At 55.7% G+C, this 20,055-nt stretch overlaps 6 protein-coding genes across 6 annotated transcripts; 3 read left to right on the top strand and 3 right to left on the bottom strand.

Moving 5' to 3' along the window:
- Positions 1–439: 439 nt before the first annotated feature.
- On the top strand, positions 440–1,522 carry E0L32_004713 (uncharacterized protein; the record flags this gene model as incomplete). The annotated part of the gene is made up of 1 exon (XM_031139154.1): positions 440–1,522. The coding sequence occupies one exon, from the start codon at positions 440–442 to the stop codon at positions 1,520–1,522; it is 1,083 nt and encodes a 360-aa protein (XP_030996866.1).
- A 272-nt stretch (positions 1,523–1,794) lies between these two features.
- Positions 1,795–3,499, bottom strand: E0L32_004712 (uncharacterized protein; the record flags this gene model as incomplete). Its single annotated transcript, XM_031139153.1, has 3 exons — positions 1,795–1,839; positions 1,895–2,465; positions 2,712–3,499. The coding sequence occupies 3 exons, from the start codon at positions 3,497–3,499 to the stop codon at positions 1,795–1,797; spliced, it is 1,404 nt and encodes a 467-aa protein (XP_030996865.1).
- Positions 3,500–4,720: 1,221 nt separating this feature from the next.
- Positions 4,721–5,566, top strand: E0L32_004711 (uncharacterized protein; the record flags this gene model as incomplete). The annotated part of the gene is made up of 3 exons (XM_031139152.1): positions 4,721–4,993; positions 5,060–5,074; positions 5,162–5,566. 3 exons carry the CDS (start codon positions 4,721–4,723, stop codon positions 5,564–5,566), a joined length of 693 nt encoding a protein of 230 aa, XP_030996864.1.
- Positions 5,567–5,901: 335 nt separating this feature from the next.
- E0L32_004710 (uncharacterized protein) lies at positions 5,902–10,509 on the bottom strand (the record flags this gene model as incomplete). The annotated part of the gene is made up of 10 exons (XM_031139151.1): positions 5,902–6,670; positions 6,728–6,919; positions 6,976–7,372; positions 7,438–7,540; positions 7,595–7,676; positions 7,754–8,106; positions 9,345–9,599; positions 9,668–9,872; positions 9,978–10,338; positions 10,500–10,509. 10 exons carry the CDS (start codon positions 10,507–10,509, stop codon positions 5,902–5,904), a joined length of 2,727 nt encoding a protein of 908 aa, XP_030996863.1.
- Positions 10,510–11,062: 553 nt separating this feature from the next.
- On the bottom strand, positions 11,063–15,529 carry E0L32_004709 (uncharacterized protein; the record flags this gene model as incomplete). The annotated part of the gene is made up of 9 exons (XM_031139150.1): positions 11,063–11,495; positions 11,564–11,714; positions 11,766–11,811; positions 11,918–11,996; positions 12,050–12,282; positions 12,334–12,468; positions 12,522–12,604; positions 12,661–15,319; positions 15,398–15,529. 9 exons carry the CDS (start codon positions 15,527–15,529, stop codon positions 11,063–11,065), a joined length of 3,951 nt encoding a protein of 1,316 aa, XP_030996862.1.
- Positions 15,530–17,579: 2,050 nt separating this feature from the next.
- Positions 17,580–19,075, top strand: E0L32_004708 (uncharacterized protein; the record flags this gene model as incomplete). The annotated part of the gene is made up of 5 exons (XM_031139149.1): positions 17,580–17,626; positions 17,695–17,774; positions 17,859–18,566; positions 18,631–18,953; positions 19,025–19,075. The coding sequence occupies 5 exons, from the start codon at positions 17,580–17,582 to the stop codon at positions 19,073–19,075; spliced, it is 1,209 nt and encodes a 402-aa protein (XP_030996861.1).
- Positions 19,076–20,055: the final 980 nt, after the last annotated feature.

Raw genomic sequence — 20,055 nt, 5'->3', positions numbered from 1 at the left:
TTTGGTGGGTTTTGTGCCTCAGGTACCCGCTCCCGCTTTCTGGTGGGCCAATCTACAGCCTGGAATTACAAGGGACTTTTTACTTGTAAACACGGCCTCTCTTATCAGCGATAAACATTTTTACCCCTCTACGGAGTAGACCCAGGTTGGCCCCCTCGTGCAAGCTGGACTAATTATCCAGCCTTTTGATATTCCGACATTGCAGACGCAAAGCTTGACAGGACGAGCTTGTTTTTTTTTTTTTTTTTTGTTTCAGATACCCGTCAACATCCAAATACGATCTTGGAGCGTTTAGGAAAGAACCCCCTTTTTCACATTTATCAAGTCCTCAGCATCAAGGGACATCCTATACCATCCGTCCGGCCGGGAACCACAACCTCAACGGCTCCCAAATTCCTATATCCTCCTCCCCCGAACGAAGACAACCGACGAAAAGCAAATGGCACCCCTCAAGAAGCGCCGCCTCGCCCTGGGCTGCGAAGGGTCGGCCAACAAGCTCGGCATAGGCGTGATAGCCCACCCGGCCGACGGCCAGCCGGGCTCGGCCGCCGCCGTCGTCCTCTCCAACGTCCGCGACACCTTCAACTCGCCCCCCGGCACGGGCTTCCTGCCCAAGGACACGGCCGCGCACCACCGCGCCTTCTTCGTGCGCGTCGCCCTCGCCGCCCTGCGCGACGCCGGCGTCCGCGACCCCGCGGCGGAGCTCGAGTGCGTCGCCTACACCAAGGGCCCCGGCATGGGCGCGCCGCTGACGGCCGTCGCCGTCGCCGCGCGGACGCTGGCCCTGCTCTGGGGCTTACCTCTGGTCGGCGTGAACCACTGCGTCGGGCACATCGAGATGGGCCGCTCCATCACGGGCGCCGACAACCCCGTCGTGCTGTACGTCTCGGGCGGCAACACGCAGGTCATCGCCTACGCCGAGCAGCGCTACCGCATCTTCGGCGAGGCCCTCGACATCGCCGTCGGCAACTGCCTCGACCGCTTCGCCCGCACCCTCGAGATCAGCAACGACCCGGCGCCCGGGTACAACATCGAGCAGCTCGCCAAGAGGGGAGGCCGCGTCCTGCTCGACCTGCCCTACGCCGTCAAGGGCATGGACTGCTCCTTCTCGGGCATCCTCACCTCGGCCGACGAGCTCGCGGCGCAGATGCGCGCCGGCAACAAGACCAAGGACGGCGACGACATCACGCCCGAGGACCTGTGCTTCAGCCTGCAGGAGACCGTCTTCGCCATGCTCGTCGAGATCACCGAGCGCGCCATGGCCCACGTCGGGAGCACCCAGGTGCTCATCGTCGGCGGTGTCGGGTGCAACGAGCGGCTGCAGGAGATGATGGCCGCCATGGCCGCCGAGAGAGGGGGTAGCATATACGCCACAGACGAGCGATTCTGCATCGACAACGGCATCATGATTGCCCACGCCGGTCTGCTGGCCTACGAGACGGGCTTCCAGACGCCGCTCGAGGACAGCACTTGCACGCAACGCTTCAGGACGGACGAGGTGCACGTGAAATGGAGGGATTGAATTTCCCAATCTATATAATGAGCTACAAATCCCCAACTCCTTGATGGGTTGGGTAGATCAAAAAGCCGACGCCACATCCGCATTCATGCCAGCCAGAATACCACGCAACGCAAATCAGAGACCAAATCTAACGTGAAGCCACACCCCAATCCGTTTCCGATCATGCCGCGCCAAGATTACCAATTACCAGTCTGGATTCTGGACCTGGAGTGTCGAGAGACCAATCTAATGGCTCCAAGTGATGGAAAAAAAGAAACGCACGATTCGCACGTCTAGTGAGGGGCATCCGTCGGCTTGTGGATGATGGTAGTGACGTACTATCGGAATGGTCAGCAGCCTAATCACGACACGGCTAAGCAGAAGACCACCCACCTTATTCTTATAACGGGTTGTTACAGAGACAGCAAGAGTGTTGTTCTTGATGCTGCTGGTTGCCAGATGGTTGAGAACCGTATGATTCGGCATGTTCAAGACGCTGTTGTCGTCTTTGATCAGGACAGCAGCGTTCAGGATAGGCTTGCCGAGGAACCCAGGAAGACTCGGAGGCGGTGGAAGCTTCTCGATGGCACCTACAGCACTCTGATACTGCGGCGAGTCTTCGGGCTGGTCGAAGTCGACAAGGTACTTTGGGATGTGATGAGAAAACTCAGAGATCGGCGTGATGGGCTTGTTCTTGGGTGCCCTTGTCTTTTCATCTTCCTGTGAAGGTTCCGGCTTTGTGAGGCCGGCCTTCTCGTCAGTGGGCGTAGCAGCCGCGGCATCAGCCGTGACGCCTGGCACATCATCCGGGCTGACCTCGATGTAGTTGACGAGGTTGTTGCCAAAGTCGACGGTGGTGGGCAAATCGGGCGAGGTCTGCATCTGGCCGTCGACCAAAAACCTAATGTGGTGCGTTCCGGGTAGCACGTTAACTGTGCCCGCGAAAGCGCCGGGTCGACCATTGCTACCGTAGTCGAGACAAGTCAGCAAAAGTTTTTTTCTCCCCCAAACAAATCATCAAACCAATGACAGTTCGGGTGGCCAGACCCGACCAATCGTGCAAGAATGTGGCCGAGCTCTCGATGTTTGTGCAGAAACATGGACCAGCTATGCCCCAACCCGATGCTCGTAGATGCAGTCTCCCGTCCCGGGTTTCCACTCTTCAAAACGAATAAATGAAAAAACCAAAAAACGGAAATGCAAGACTTACACTGGATGGAGCCTTTGCTTGCGGTTCCATTGGAAGATGGTGCCGGTCACGTAGACCTTGTCGCCTCCGCGCAGCCACTCGAGCCTCGTCGGGACAGTCGGCCTAGACTTGTCCACGCGGAGCTCCTCGGCGTCCTCCTCGTCGACCGTGGTGGTGCTGAGCGCCGACGACTTGCGCGTCAGGTCGGCGGCGTCCAGGTTGTGGATGGCCTCGTCGTCCTCGAGGGGCGGGCCGATGTCGGTGGCGGCGATGATGGGGGACCCGGGCGTGTGGATCTCCTCCTCGATGGGCAGCGGCATGCGCGGCGGCCGGGACAGGTACGACATGTCCTGCATGCTGTTGTGCGGCATCATGCCCGCCGCGTCCATGCTCTCGACGTACGCCGCGGCCGCGGCCGCCTCCTCGGACTGCGCCGCCGACGCCTGGTGCGATGACTGCCCGTGCGGGTTGGGCACCGCGACGGGCTTGCTGGGCGCCGTGTCTATGGGCGCCGTCTTGGGCTGCTGCTGCTTGGCAGCGGCGTTGCCGTTGTTCTGGGTGCCGGAGGCGGGGGAGGAGCCCAGGGCGGGCTGGAGAGGGAGCGTCTTGTGCTTGGACGAGACCGAAGAGGAGGCTGATGTGACGGTCGAGCCCGTGGCCTGGGCTAGAGACTGCTCTGGCGGGGCGGCGGAGCGGTGGTGGTGCACATGGATTGGGTGCTTGGTGTCTCGCTTGGGCGGGCGGTGGCCGTCGTGGCTTGACCCGGGGACGGGAGTCGCCGGCTTTGAGGTCGAAGGGCTGTTACCCATGTTGGGGCAGAGTGCGAGGGGGGTTGGAATACGATGTATAAAAAGGATAGGAAGACAGAGAGAGAGGCAAGGAGCTAGCTGTGTGACACGTCGCTAGCGGTACCGGGTCGTAGTCTGAGGGCGAATGAGATCTAGAACAGGGACATGTCGCTGCAAGTCGGAAGGGAGCCGAGATCTGTCGGTCGGTGGTAGCTCGATGCGTGCGTTGTCAACGCAAATTGATAGGGGACTCGAGGGAAAAGGACAAGGGCCGCCGGGGGGGTGCTGGGCTCTCTCAGAGACGGACGGCGCCCGACATGTTGAATTGCGCTTTTCTCTGATAATCTTTGGACTGGATGCTGGATTGGCCGATGCAGGTCAGCGGTGATGGCCGAGGTGGGATGTTGGATGCTGGATGTTGAGAGAGAGAGTTTGCGAAATCTGGGGGATGAGAGACCGGATCAGCCAGTTGGACCGAGTAAAGGCAATGTCGACTTCGACGCCTCCCGGCAGTGACCGATAAGGCGAGAACCATTGAGTCTGGTGTGTGCACCCCGCCGCCGACTTGGGAGGCAGAGCTCAGCAAATGGAGGGGGGATTGGGAAGTGGATAGGTGGGTGTTTTAGCGGGCTTTTAGGCAGGTGGTCTGTGCCATCGCTGCTAGCACGGCCTTGTAAAATCAAGCTCCAGTGGACATGCAGGTAACCCTCGAGGCATCCATCAGCATGGCATTGGATGACTTTGAACAGAATCTACCACCGTGGTGTGTGTAAGGTAGAGCTTTACAAAAACAACTCGAGAGACAAGATGATGTGACTGGTGTTGCACGTCGAGGAGCCTTTAAATCTCTGTTCGGCCTCAAGGTGAGTCTTTTCCCCAACTCTTTACCCTGTAAAGTACAAGTACAAATACATATATTCACTATGGGCAGGGAACCGAGCCCCAAGGAATGCGGCAGCACGGATCAGCGCAGCAAAAACCCATGCTGATCAACAAGACAGTCGCATGCCTCTTGTCATCCCTCATTCAATGCTCTAACTTCTTCACATGTGATACTGGCATCATCGCCCCTTCATCTCTCCCCAGAGAGTCAAAAAGGACATCTTCCCGGGCCAGGACCCAATGACGGTCACGGTCAACACCCACAACTTTTAAGAACTCCTTATCCTATAGCATATAGCCCAGAACCCTCTTCCGAAGCCATTGCTTGACACAAGGGAGTGCGGCCACGTCTTTTAAAAGATGAGCTTCGTCTCGGCGACCGCCAGCAACCTGAGCGCCGTCTTCATCGCCGCCGCCAGGATCCTCCTCGCCGCCGCCGCGCTGCTCGTCAATGCCGCCGTCACGGGCTACCATGTGACGGCGTACGTGCTCTCGATCGTGCTCGCCATCGTTGCGTGGCCCCTGCGCGCCGTCTACGGCGTGCTCTTCGTCGTCTTCTCGCCCATCATCTACACCGTCGCCTACCTGCTCACGCCCCTGTTCTTCTTCTACAACCTCGTGACTAGTCTTCAAGTAAGCAACGACATCAAACCAGAGAGACAGACCCACGTGGCTAATACAGATACACCATATATATAGCCCCTTTACATCTACGTATGCATGCACTACATACACCCCGATCATGAAACCCCAGCTCTCGTATAATCCTACTAACCCCTCACCGTCACGCTCTCTCAACAGCTCGGCTCAGCCGCCTTCGTCGGCGTCCTCGCAGGCCTGCTCATCAAGGCCACGTCCACGGCGACGATCGCCGCCCTGGGCATCATCATCGCGCAAGGCACGCCGTCGTATACCGACGACGACGAGCGCCGGCGCGCGCGTCCCGGACTGGCCCGCACAGATTCCAACCTCACGAGCGCCAGCGAGACCACCACCGCCGGCGGCGGCACCGCGCCCTTCTCGGGAGACGGCGGCAGGCCGCTGAGGGCGGACAAGCAGCTCGAGGACTCGGTCAGGGAGGACTGGCTATGGCTCGAGTCCGTCTCCGCGCTCCAGACCGCCGACCCGACCGGCAAGCGCAAGAAAAAGGCAGCAGGCCTGCTGTCGCAGACGATCCTCGAAGAAGAGTCAGAAGGATCCAGGTGACCTTGTCTCTGACTGTTATCAATTCTTGTCTTTAGTCTGTCATATCAGTCTCGCTATCTCGCTTAGCCTCTTTTTTAAACCTGTACAAAAAAACAGCGAAGCTCCAGTTGCGCTCGGGTATGACCTATTTTATCAACCTATCCATCCTATGGGGAATCATCCCGAAGCCAAGAGCAGCAGTGTTCTCTCTCTCAAAGTCGCTCGCGCTGCCTGGCGGGTCTGCCGGGTCTGCCGTTGCCCCAGCCCATGTCGTAAGAAACGCCTGAAAACGCCCCCGCTTGATACAAGCCCTTGTCCCTGATCGCGACTCCGCCGCGCCGCTCGTGCGGATACTTCTAATATCGTCGCATGTCCCGTTCCCTCTCCCGCATCGGCGACCGGCTCCTCGTCCTGCTCGACCGCTCCCGCTCGTCGTACCCGCCACGCTCCCGCGGGTGTTCGCGCCCGTGCCACGGGTCGTCCCGGTTGTCGCGGCGCCGGCGATCATCCCGAGGTGGCGGCGGGGGCCTCTCTCGGCCTGGCTCGCCACGGTAACTGGGTATGTAGGTGTCGACATCTACCCTGCTGGCACCGCCAGGGCCTCCCGGCCGGCCCCTTGGCGGCCTATCTCTATCTCTAAAGGAGTCGGGGTGGTCCGCATCCCAACCGTTGGGATAGGGATCAGCCGGCGGTGGTGGTCTGGGAGGTAGGCCGTGGGGTGCTCGGTCCCTAGCCCAGGCAGGCCGCCGCTCATCGGTTCCATAAGTGCCGTTCCTAGGGGCGCGCTCAGGAGGAGGATGTCCACCGTGATGATGTCGGCCGCTGTGTATGCCGTTTCGACCGAAGCCATCATCGGCAAAGCCGGGGTTAGCACCTCCAGCCCCTTCGAGATGACCTCTACCAACAGTACCGCCCCTAGGTGCTGGAGGAAGATTCGCTCGCCGATCATGGAACTTTCTACGATCCAGCTCGTGGGAGTCTTCGAAAGTTGGGATGTCTCCTGGATTTGCCGGGAGCGGCGGTGTGCGGAAATAAGGATGTTGCAGAGCGTCCATGGCATTGACCCGAGACTTCCAATCCAGTTTCAGCAACTCCTTCATCAACGAGACTGCTTGTGGACCGTAGCTATAAGACGTCAGTATGGTATTCAGTGAAAGCGGGGTTTGATGAGGTCCAACTGACTCTCGATATTTCTCAGAAAGGTTACCAGACCGCCGCCGCGGGGTCATGCCTTCGCCTCCAGGAAGCTGCTTCCAGCCGGGCATGTTCTCATCAGTTGGACTACCGCACAGGTCCCAGATGAGTTCGAGTTGGTGACCGTCACTCTCGCCAGTCAGGATGGGCCTTCCTCGGAGCATTTCGCCAAAGACACAGCTGGATATTCTTATCAGCATCGCGGCTCCAACACAAGTACTGCGGCGGTAACATACCCGACACCCCAGACGTCAATTGCTGTGGTGTACTTCTTAAGGAACAAGAGCAGCTCGGGAGGCCTGTACCAGCGTGTCACAACCAGGCTCGTGTAGTCTCGCTTGCCCTCACCCCCTCCGTGGCCTGGTACCGGAACAGGGCCATCGTAGTGCCTGGCCAGTCCAAAATCCGCAATTTGCAGTATGCCCTTGTTGTTGATCAACAGGTTCGCCGCCTTCATATCGCGATGTAATATGTGATTTTCGTGAAGATACTTGAGGCCCTCTAAAAGCTGCATCATGTAACACTTGATCTGTGGCTCGGTGAACTTGACGGAGGGGTTGTCGAGGAGACCAGAAAGATCATGGTCCATGTACGGCATCACCATGTACATAACAGGGCGCTTTTTCTTATCCGCTGTAGAACAACTCGTGTCAGCCACAGAAGAAGAAAAAAGGCAGTTTACAGCTATTCAGACATACTGCGACTGGGAGGATGATCGACAGCCATATCCTCGAGACTCAAGACATTGCGATGGGAGAGGAGCTTCAGGAGCTTGATTTCTCGTAGAGCAGTGATAGGGAACTAGCAATGCTGTTAGAAGCCCGCACGGAAAGTCATGCGACGGAGCACACCTACACCGTCCTTCTCATTGTGCATGATGATCTTTTTGAGCGCAACATGTCCGCCGGTCCGCCTTGACTTTGCGCGATGAACCTCACTGCAGGAGACTTCGTGTTAGCAACACACACACGTCGAGGCCACACGCGCGCCATCCTGGATGGAGTATGATCATACCCGAATGTGCCTTCTCCAAGCTTGCCAAGAAGCTCGTAGTCCTGTAGCTTCGAACAACCCTGGTAACTGGATTTGGGTCGCTGGTGTTGCCGCGCAAAGGTGCGCGGCGATGTCGGCTGGGAGGGATCCATAGCGCTGCTGAGAGTGGGCAGTCCAGGGCCGAGGGCTGGGCCGCCACAACGTAGTCGCTCGTGGGGATGATTCCGCAGCCTCGCGGTCGATAACTTCTTTACGCAAGAAGCGCGTCGAGAGTGGGCACGAAGGGCGATGCGTGAAAAGACATCACTCGGGAGATGGCATCGGGGAGAGTACGTCGAGGGCTCGGGACTGTCGTTCCGAGGCGCACCGTTGCTCTAAACAAAGCAAACGAGGAGTTGCTTGGTCTGGTGATGGGAAAAGTGACGGGCAACTTCAGGGCAAGATGGAACAAAAACGACAAGCGGCCCAGGGACCGATCTAACATTGAACTTGCTCCACTTGGTTCTTGAAAGGCCGGACAAAAGATCCCGATTCAGGGACATTTAGAATGGTAGTAGTGGGGGGGGAGTGCCTCCAACGTTGGCACTCTCGAGGCACTGCTATTCTTCCAGCAAACAGTCCCAACCTAGTGTGTCTGCCTGAGGCAACACGCATCACCACTCGCTCAATTGCAGAACTTCCGACTTCCTTGCCGGCCAAACACCTGGGAAGATTGTCACTCAGTGCCTCAATTGCCCGCCCCATTGAACCGCCAATTCCACACCCGGCGATTCAAAGGTCAGTGGCAGATACCGCTGACACGTCGAGTGTACATTTCACAGCTGACAATTACGACCAGAGCCCGCCAAAATGCAAAAGCCTCCCGTTCCCCATGTGCCCGGCATCTACCGGTTCGCAGGCACCGCCCTGGGCGCCAGCATGTGGTTCTTCGTATGACCCCGTCCCCCCTTATCGGCTTCCCTGCATCTATGGATACGGAGCTAACATTTGAGCAGTTGATGTACAGGGCGAAGAAAGACGGTACAGTTCTCGATCACTCCGCGCTCGGCCCGGATCGATCATGCTAACACGAACACCTGCAGGCGCCGTGCTGATGGGATGGAAGCACCCTTGGGACCACTGAAGGAGTAGTGGCACCGTGGAGGAGGAGGGTCACGAAAGGACCGGACACGAACGCGCGGCACGAATACCATGAAGGACGGAGCCATGTCGACGTTTGGTCGAATGGTGCGAGCATCCGGCCAGCAGACCAGGAGGTCCCGAGTCGGCCTTGTACATATATGTATCGGGGACGAAAATTAACTAGAATCGATTCTATCGAGCTCTGTGAAACAGCACTCGGCCTCTATCTACACTTGCACGCTTGGCTTCTCGAACAGATAATGCGACACCCCCCATGTGTCCCCGCCCTCGTACGCGAACAGTTCCGAACAGGCCATGTAGAATATCTGCCAGCGATTGTACCAAGTGGCAGCGTTCTCCTCACCATATGTTTCGACAAGATGAGGCCACAGCGCCTTCTTCTGGGCGATCATCTTGGACAGCCAATGCTACGACTCGCCGACGGGTGTCAGTATGCGCGGCTGCAGTGCGGGAGTGCAGGTGAACTAACCTCGCAGGTCTTGGAATAATGCTGTCCGTTGACCCACCACTGATCCTCGAGCTTGAGGTCTCGTTGGAAGTAGAGCAGCAGATCCGCGGACGGCATTGTGCCCCCAGTGAAGAAGTGCTCCGTCATCCAGCCCTCCTCGTAGTTGTAAGGATCAGACTTGTGGGAGAAGATGTGCACAAACAGCTTCCCGCCGGGCTTCAGAGCCCTGGACACCTTGGCCATGAGCAGTTCGTAATTCTTCATGTGCTCGAACAGCTGATTGGTCATAGAGATACACTGTTAGATCTGAAGATGAAATGACAAAGAGGAGTCAGTCTACGCACCTCGATCGATACGACGCGGTCGAAGCGGCCCTTTTCAAACTCATAGTCGACTACGTTGCCGGTGATGACGGTCAGGTTGGTGAGGCCCTTCTTTTTGGCCTGCTCATCGATATACAGCTTTTGGGTCCTCGAGTTGGAAAAGGCTGTAACCTTGGCCCCAGGTAGCACCTCGGCGAAATAGAGCGCTCCTGAACCCCAGCCACAACTATGAGACACACACACACAACCTTCATATCAGCTGTCTCGCACTCACTCACTCAATGCAATTTCCCTCTTTTTGGGAGATGGATACGGAGTAAAAAAAACTCACCCCAGGTCCAAGATCTCCATGCCGTCCACGAGGCCCGCCTTGTCGACGTAGCTCTTGAGCATCGCCACCTCGGCCTGCTCCAGCGTCTCCCTGCCCGTGGGGTACAGGCAGGACGAGTACTTCATGCGCGGGCCCAGGCAGGCCTGCAGCACGCCCGTGCCGACCTCGTAGTGCTGCTTGTTGGCCGTCGCCGTCTCCACGGCGATGGGCCGCGACCGCAGGTCCCGCACGAACGAGAGCTTGCGCGCCAGCGCCTCGGCGTGCGAGCTCGACGCGATGGACCGCTGCCGGTCGGCGAGCTGCCGGCGGATGCCCACGCGGATGACGGCGTGGGGCAGGTAGCCGCCGTCCAAGAGCCAGTCTTAAGAGAGAGGATTCATTCATGTTAGCAAATTGTCTGTTTTTTTCTTGTGGGTATCGATAAGAGGAGAAAAGGTTGGGTCCATGATGGAAGGTGTTGCTTGGTCTTGCAAGCTATCGAAACTGTGCATATTGGGGAGCACGGTGGTGCGGCGGGCTTACCGATGTTCATCTTGTTAAATGCCAAATGTAGTTCGTTGTCTCGAAATGGAGAAATAGAGGTGTAAGTCGTCGTCGGTGTCACAATAGCCCAGACACACAGAAAGAAAATGACAGCAAGCAACTACCTAGGCAACCTGACCCGAGCTGCAACCTCCAAGGGACAATTCGATTGGACCTGCCTGCATTGTGCGGAATGACCGGGGGGGTTGCGATACCTGCTCAAAGTGATGCGTTCATCATCCTGGCTTCCGTTTCGGAAGTGGGCCGCCCCGTGTGTCTAAGCGCGCCTCCAAGACGCCCGACAGTGCTCCGCAGCTCTGCGACATTTCTAGCGTTCCGCTTTAGCTCCCCTCAGCCTTCGAACCACACAGGTTTGGTGCCGAGAACAGTCTCCTCTTCGTCTTCGGTGTTCACGAGTCTGGGTGAGAGGTCTATTGCGAGCAATCCGGGAACTGGGAAACACGACACCGCTTGATACCGACAGGCCCTGTCAAAAGTGATGTAGATACTGTGTTATTGTTTCCTTGTGTGTTTTGATACATTCGGATCTTGATTCCCATCAGCTAGGTCCTCATTCTCTCCTGAATGAGCTTGTACTCCTTTCTCTTCTTTGATTTTTGCGTGATTGCCTCCTTGACCTGCCCGATCAGCCTCGCCAGCTTCGGGAATAGGTAGTGCTCTGCCACCCAAGCAACAACAAGGAATATCACACCCAGACCGATGATGGTCCCCTTGAAACTCCAGCTGATCTTGGTCAGCTGCATCAACTTCTTGACCCAATGCGCTGGCCCAAGGATCATGTAGAGTGTTATCAGTACCGCGACCGCAATGGTTGCAACAAAGGGCAGATTCTTCCAAACGCCCTGTCGAAACGGTGGACCGGCATTAAGCACAACTCCTGCAAAGATGTATTCGAAACAAGACGTCAGGAAGAGGGCCGTATTGTCCGAGTTCTTAATGTTGGTCTTCTGGTGCTTGATGATAGGGGGGATGTACCTGGAAGAGAGGTTAATCAATTAGATTCGGATTCGGATCACCGCACTGCGAAGATAATGGTCTCTTACCAAGGCTGTCTCCGAACCAAAATGAAGGCAATCGTCTGTATCGCAATGCAGATGCACATCTGGCCAAGCAGCGGAGTCAAGACCTTGCGGGAGACGAGGTTCGCGGTTGGCCTCTTTCGACACAACTCAGGGAAGGGTCCCGACCAGCTCACTAGACAGGGTTAGCCTGAGACGATACAGCAAAGTACCTCTTTTGACATACTGAACACGGCAATGGGCAGGATCAACGCCAGGTCGATGAAGAGGAACTGTACTCGCTGTCAGCTAGTAGCTCAACCACCGTCGGGCCTGATACAGCAGAGTACTCGCCTGAAAGTCTCCCAAGTTCGACGCGGATGCGTACAAGAAGCTGACGGAGGTAAATTGAATAGCGGAGTACAGGCTCATGTACTTGAAACAGCTGAAGCTGGTGACAAGAGCTGCGCGTCCCTCCCTGTTGAAGCGTTAGCCGATGACAGGAGACCGAAGTTAATGGTCTTGACGCACCTAATGACCTGCGGCACACAGCGGATATCAAAGACCCGCGAGGTGAAGGGTGCCGCTACTGAAGCCTCTGCCTCAGATAGCGAGATACCCACGTCCGCAGCTTTGAGCGCACCACAGTCGTTGGCTCCATCGCCGCAGAAGCCGCAGCAGTAGTCAATGCTCTGGAGCTTCTCGACCAGTTCGTGTTTCTCGTCAGGAGACATACGGGCGAAGACCTTGCCGCAAACAAGCATCTGGAATGATCAGCATTGGTGCGACCTAGTCTCTCGAGGACCGAGACTTACACGCTGTAATAGCTCCGGCTTCGCAAAGTCTACAACCCATCGGAAAACATCCCCGCTGACTGCAATGGAATAGTTTCTCAAATTCGAGATGTCGTACGGCAACGAAGCATCGCCATTGACAGGGGGCGGCAAAGGCTGCAACAGTCCATCAGTGATGCACCATGCGAACTACTTCAACATGTGCTTACCATAAGCGTGTTCTCGTCTAGTTTATAGATATTGTCATCGATACTCTCCCACTGCAACCGCGAATTGGGATTTCTCGCGTCTCCTTGGAAGGACAAGAATATTAGCCCGCGACCTGGGACATCGATGGTAAGTACTGACCTTCTACGAAATGAGGAACAAAACAATGGGCTGTTTTGTTGATCATGTTGCACTCGCGGGCAACACTGATGGCTGTCAAAATGTTGTCGCCAGTGACCATCACGCATCCAATATTGGACCGCAAGAGCTCATCAATCACCGCCGTGGTAGTTGGCTTCAGCTTGTTCTCAAAGATGATGAAACCAACAAAGTCCAGTCCAGACTCCGCTTCGTGTCGCTTCATCTTCTGGGCCTTGACCCAGCTCAGCTTCTTGACATGTTTGGTGGCGCAACCGATCACTCGATATCCCTTGTGGGTATAATATGACAGGAGCTCTTCGTAGTCCGAGGGGAAGCTCTCTGGCTTGCAGATCTCACGCATGCACTCGGGAGCTCCCTTGACGTAGATATCTCCACTTTGTTCTCCGAAGACGCGAACAATGACGCTTGCGCGGCGGAGTTGCGAGACAAACTCGAAGGACTTGACAACACCAAGTTCAAAGGGCTGTTCAGAAGCACTCTGAGATCTGCTGTCTAGATCGTAGACCATGGCTGGGGGCGGCCTGGCAATAGAAGGCGACAGACCTCCTTGCTCTTCATCGTTCTGGTCCCCGGCACTCTGTTTGCCTTCTTCGAAAGACCAGCCGGTGAATTCAAACATTTTGAGATCTAGAGGGTCGCCGACCAGTGAGTCATCCACTGATCGCAGAGAATGACAGGTCGCCATTGTGTACAAGGCAGCCCGTTGCGCTGTTTCTAGAGGTTGTCCGGAATTATGAGGATCCCGGGCAGGGACCATTGCCGCAGGCTCAGTCACAACGTCGCTAAACTTGTTTGTCGCCTTTGAGACCACTCTCACGCCAAGTATATCCAGTCCTTCCTCGGTCAGGGTGCCTGTTTTGTCGAAACACATAATGTCCAGTTTGCCACCGACATTGACTCGCTGAGGGCTGATGCAGAAGATCTGCTTCGATCGGAGACGAGTGAGGGCAAAATTTATACCAATGGTCAGAGTGGCTGGAAGTGCAGGGGGAACGACGATTGTGATCAGATCAAGGGCGCGAACAATGATCAAATGCCAGGCAAGCTTGAGTCGGATAAAGTTGACGAAGGACGCGATGAAACCCAGCACGGCAACACAAGCCATGATTGAGATGTAGCGAAAAGAATCCCGGTAGAACTTGAACCCAGACGGTTTGGGGAACAACATTGAACGAACAAGAGCGCCCTTCGTGGTGTTGAATCCGGTCCGGACCACCATGGCCAGAGCCACGGCCTCTTCATCGCGGTCATCCTGGGGTCGCCGAGCTCGAATGATCTTTGTGCCGCAAAACAAGAAGTGTCTTGCCGTCTCGGGTGAGATTGAGGCCGCCGCAAGATCAAGATGGCGGAGGGTCTCGTCTGTGGCTGGCACTTTGGACACCGGAACCGATTCGCCTGTCAGCATGCTTTCATTGACGATGCAGTCACCGCTTAGCAAAAGGCTATCGCTCGGAAACTGCGTAAGACTGGGGTCGCTGATCTCGTAGACATCACCAGGTACAAGGTCACCCGATGCAATGTAACGCCAGAAGCCATTTCGAAGTACTCGTACGTCGCACTCGAATCGCGAGATCTCGCGGAGTCGTTTCATAGTCGATCGGGTCTCGATGAGTGTCGCGACTATACTTCCTACCGACATCAAGAAGATGGCGATAGCATAGTAATAATACTCATCCATGGACCAGAGTATTAGACTAGCGATCTGAAAGACGTAAAATGGATGGAAAACCTCATCGACGAGAAGGCGAAAGACGGACTTGTCTTCAATATCGATAAGATTAGGCCCAAATACGAGATCACGATGGCTTTTCTCCTCGCTGTCCATGCCTGCGCGGAGTTCGCGCACGTCGACCCACGCCGGGTCTTTCCAGCCGTTGCAGAGCAGAAACTTGTCTCGAAGAGGGTGGAAATAGAAGCGCACGTAGCGGTAACTGAGAGTGCGCAGTTCGTTGAGGATAGGATCCTGGTCTTCGTCAGGGATGTACCTAGCCTCCTTCCCCGGTGGGCCAAAAACGGAGGAAAGGGGACGGCCGTACGGCTTCGCGTCGATGTCGAGGATGGACATCTCTCCCCATTGATTCTCGACCACGGCCCAGGTGCTTTCTCCAAGGGCAGATGGCCGTCCGATGATTTTGATATGCCAACGGGGCACCCACCGAAACACGAGCCAGCCTATACCCAGGGTGACCAGACATATGGCTATGTATGCAGCCAGGCCGATCTGGCTGGTGCGGAACCCAGCGATAACGATGTAGAGATCCTCGTTGACCATGTAGATCTTCTGGCTGGAGCGACCGGTGCCGTAGCCACTCGCCTCAGTCATAGTACTATCCCTACGCAGCAGCCTGCTGTGCACAGAGCCTCTGGATTGGGTCGAGGACCGCCGGTGCAGGACGTAGTCGTTATCCGAAGCCGCACGTTGCTGGTCGGATGAGTCCTCCTCGTCCTCGAAATCTTCGACAAACGGGATCTCGTCGAGGTCCTCAAGATTGGCACTATCTACTTGGAGAAATGGCCCTGATTCTTCTTCCTCGTCCTGGTAGAAGGTGAAGCTGGCAGTCGAGTCTGCGCGGGCACGACGGTGGGAGAAAGCAGACACGCTGGTCGGGAGACTCTCGGCCATGGGCCCCGAGTATAGCTGCGGAAGTGAAAGAGGACGTGGTCAGCGGCCCAAGCATGCAAGAACAGTCCCGGCATGGGAAATCCGGAAACCAACCTCGTCATGCGCCATCTCAACATCCTCAAACACACTAGACCGACTCTGATTTGAGTCAAGTCGGTAGAGGGACGCATGGCCGTTGGCGCCCCGGCGGGCGTCCCCAACGGAGGAGTCGCCGTCGTCCTCCATGTCTGCTCTGGCTAGCAAGGTCGAGGTCGAGCTCTGTGCACATTGACCGGCGGCATGTGAGTGAAATGCAATTGGCTTGCGCTTTTCGATTGGAACTTCACTCTATCACGTCCTTGGAAAGGGGAGTCAGTAACCAGGCGCGTGCTGTAAGCTGTGAGCTGTGGGCAGCAGCTTGGACAATCTGGGGCTGTCAGATTTGCACTCTGGTTGGATGGAGGATCTGCAGTCAAGCTTTCAGAATGGTTCGTTCCTGCTCGGATGACGTCCATGCGTGGGCGCTGAACGTGGCGGGGACTGCCATTAGCGGTCAAGCGCCGCCGGCATGTGGACCACCTGAATCAATTGATTTGATCTCACCCGCTGGAGCTCACCAAAACCGAAGGGCGGCGCCCTTACTGCACTTGCACAGTCCAAGGTTCCTTGCGATACTGCCTAACTTCTGGCAGTGACTGTGAGTATTCCAAGTCGACATCTAATGGCTTTGAAGCAGTGCCAGTGTGCCCATGTCAAGGTCAGGTGTTTTGTATTGCATGGAATACCCAGGAGCCTTACGACCAGACCTGACTGAAGACCAGACTGATTCCCAGCATCGGATTTGTCCAGATGGGTGTATCGGCCTCAAAGCGAAACACAGTGATTCGATAGCATGTTACATGTAGGCTCTTTCTCAAGCTTGCTCGTTCCTTGCTTGACTAAGTATGGAATGCAAGGGAAAAGGAGAGCCTCTACCTTCAAGCCGCTTGGGACTTGTCTAGACTTGACAGGAAAAATGCACGACAATGTTAGTGACGGAAGCCTTCGACGCTTTCCCATCCACTCCTGCATGTTGTGTCGGGGAGAGGAGACAGGTATCTCGACACACTTACACCATTTGATTAGCGCCCGTGCAGTCAGTCCAGTCAGAGAGGAGTGTTCCAGTGTGGGCGAATAAGTGGCGACAGTCACAAACGCGTAAACCACCGGTGTAAACCCGAAGAACTTGGATACAGGCAAACACACGAGTCGTGTCGCTTGCAACCATGTGCTGGCAAGCGATGCATTGTGATCGCTTTTCAACAAGCGTTCTTGCTCACCGGTCGGCTCGACGGAAGCGATCAAAAATGCATGAACGGGCCTGGACCTGGTAGGAAAAATAAATGCGACCCGCCATGCAGTCTAGTTCACACTGCCTGAGGCCCGCCTTGTGCAGTTATTGAGGGCGAGAGAGAGAGAGATAAGGCGCACTTCAACGTTTTGGGACAGGACAACCTGTGTTGTGCTGCGTTGTGATCAGAAGCCTGTGCAAAGTACCTACCTACATACTGCAGGAGAAAGAGATTAGCCATACTAGGGACTTGACTCGAGTATAAGTACATTCATTATTCATTTGAGTTGCCCGGGCGAGGCTTCAATTAGAGTAGAGATACTTGTACGGTTCCAGACCTGCTTGCAACGAGTGCCTCGGACCAGACTGTAGAGGAGGAGGTCTGGGACGGATCATACAGGCAGTGCCGGGAGACGGACGGATATGGTGGTGATGGGCTCGACTGAGGCCTGCTATTGGCGGTCCGAGAGGCCAGGTTGGTGGTCCTGAACGAAACTGGACACACAAGGTCTGGTAGGTTAGGTAAACACGTACTCCGTAAACCTGAAAGTACATGCTCCGTAGGCTTGGATCCCAAGGGAGGCTAGAACCATTCCAGGCTGGGCCAAAAGCTGGGCCTGCTGCGACGATTCGATAAAAAAAAACGTGAAGGGGATGGATGGATGGAACCCGGAAAGTCAACTTTGTATGTACGTGTGCGGGGGCAGCTACCGACCAATCCACCCGTGTGCCGCCCAACAAGTCGCATTTTTTCAACCAAGCAAAAATTTACTATCATTTCAACCCCGCCACTCTGACCTAGACTCTCCGGCCACAACCACCAAACTTCCATCTCCTCCTCTGACAAAACGCACCGGGATTGCTCTTCTGCCTTCTCACGCGTCCTGCTTTCTTCGCCCTTTTCCATCCACCATCTCCCCTTCGATCGACCATCGCCCTCTTGATACCCCCATCACATCCTTCGCCATGGCTGAACCCATCAGGAACAAGCGGCCGGATCTCCCTGTCGCCCCGTAAGTTTCACCGTCATTTACTTCCCCAACGGGCTGATAAGGCGACTAACCACAGCTTCCCAACGCAGGACCCCCCAGAACACCCCGGCCACCAATGCCCCGATCTCATCCCACGCACAACAGCCTGGCTTTGACAGCATCAAGGAGGGTATGTATTTCGATTCCCGCTGTTTCTTTTCTTTATCTCCTCTCTATGTGTGTCGGTGAGTACTAACAGCAGTGTTTTGCTCAGAGGACCTGGACCGTGCGGCGGCCGCCTCCATCTTTGCTCAGAACCCCAAGCTTGTTCAGATGATCCAGGGCAGACTCGGCACCCTAGTTGGCCGGTCGTCTGGTTACATCGAGTCCCTTCCCACCCAGGTCAAGCGTCGTGTCGCTGGCCTGAAGGGTATCCAGAAGGAGCACTCCAAGCTCGAGGCCGAGTTCCAGGAGGAGGTCCTTCAGCTCGAGAAGAAGTACTTCGCCAAGTTCACCCCGCTCTACGAGAAGCGCTCTGCTATTGTCAATGGCGCCAACGAACCGACAGAGGACGAGGTTGCCGCTGGCGAGGAGGATGACGAGGAGCCCGAGGAGAAGGAGGAGAAGCCCGCCGAGTCCGCCGAGGCTGCTGCCGTCCGTGGTATCCCCGAGTTCTGGCTGTCCGCCATGAAGAACCAGATCTCTCTTGCCGAGATGATTACTGACCGCGATGAGGGTGCGCTCAAGCACCTGACCGACGTCCGCATGGAGTACCTCGACAAGCCCGGTTTCCGCCTCATCTTTGAGTTCTCCGAGAACGAGTTCTTCACCAACAAGACCATCTCCAAGACTTACTTCTACCAGAACGAGTCTGGCTACGGTGGTGACTTCATCTATGACCACGCCGAGGGTGACAAGATCAACTGGAAGGCCGACAAGGACCTCACGGTTCGCGTCGAGCAGAAGAAGCAGCGCAACAAGAGTAGGTCCAGTGTTCAAATGACATGGTCAAATGACAAGTTTTCACTAATACGTTTCCTCTCCAGACACCAAGCAGACTCGCATTGTCAAGAAGACCGTCCCCACCGAGTCCTTCTTCAACTTCTTCTCCCCGCCCAAGCCTCCTGCGGAGGACGACGAGGAGGACGCGGCCTCTGACATTGAGGACCGCCTCGAGCTAGACTACCAGCTCGGCGAGGACATCAAGGAGAAGCTCATCCCCCGAGCTATTGACTGGTTCACCGGTGAGGCTCTTGCCTTCGAGGAGATCGACGAGGAGGATCTTGAGGACGACTTTGATGAGGATGATGACGAGGACGATGACCTGAGCGAGGATCACGATGATGAGGAGGAGTCGGAGGAGGACGACGTAAGTTGACTTGGATTTCAACCTGCACAATATGCTTTAAACTCGAAGCCATGTGGCTAACACATCTCTAGGATGACGGAACCAAGCCGAAACAGGAGGCTGCCGAGTGCAAGCAGAGCTAAGCGTCTCGTGTCCTTCTTGAATCCGACCACTTGGTCTACGCGGAAGATCCCCTCGATAGGGAGCTCTCGACGCTGCATCGGACGGTGGTGCGGCTCGACACCATAATTCTTTATGCTGCATAGTCAATTTGGGGGTCTTTGATTGGGTTTTTATCGCACTACTACAGCATGGAATTTTTTATCCTCGATAGACCGTAATACCGCAAAACTCTGGTCACACACTACGAACGGGTGCTTCTGCTGCGTTTAGGTAGTCCTTGTCCTGCGAGCTCGGACTGCATGTATGTTTTGGACGAGGAAAAAGAGAGAGAAAAGAAGGGAGGGATCTGGCAATGCCATACGTTTGGTTCCATTTACCGTTTCATGTTTTCAACACTCGACATCAAAAAAGGGGGTTCACAGACAAGCAATCTCAAAAGAATGTTGTGGCTGCGGATGATGACGCTGGGTTTCCAGGAGGAGGGGTCAAAAAAGGGTTGCTGCGACTAGGGGTTCTCCTGCGTTTACAAAGTTATTAGGTAGCATGCATGACTGCATACAACACGACTCCTTTCTCACTAGATCCTGCAGGCAGATTGTTGAGCCTCCAGTTGACACGAGTTGTGGATATGTCATATGTAAGCATGCAGGCGCGTGCGTGTTGTCCTCGAGAAGATAGGTTAGGACCTAGATGCCTGGCCAACACACTCGAACTGGCTCTTGGAGCTGTCATGACGCATCCCTGGGTTCATGCGCTCTGGCATGCTTGCTTCATTCTTGGTCATCGAACTCATGTTTGCTAGAGTGAGTTGGTACCTACCTAGGTAATGTATCAATCGGACTTGATGGGAACGGGGCCGAACATCCCGCTCATGGTCATGGGCAGAACAGTCAAGTGGAACAGAACACATTTGCCATATCAGGCATCCCGGTGGAGGGTCAACACTTGTCGTGGCTTGTCCTGCACGGTAAAAAGGAAAATTTCTCCTGATTTCAATCAC

Source organism: Thyridium curvatum (genome assembly GCF_004353045.1).
Source record: "Thyridium curvatum strain D216 chromosome Unknown NODE_23_length_467585_cov_82.455940, whole genome shotgun sequence".
Taxonomy (NCBI): Eukaryota; Fungi; Ascomycota; class Sordariomycetes; order Thyridiales; family Thyridiaceae; genus Thyridium; species Thyridium curvatum.
The sequence above is the reverse complement of the archived record's forward strand: the minus strand, read 5'-3'. Positions and strand labels throughout refer to the sequence as shown.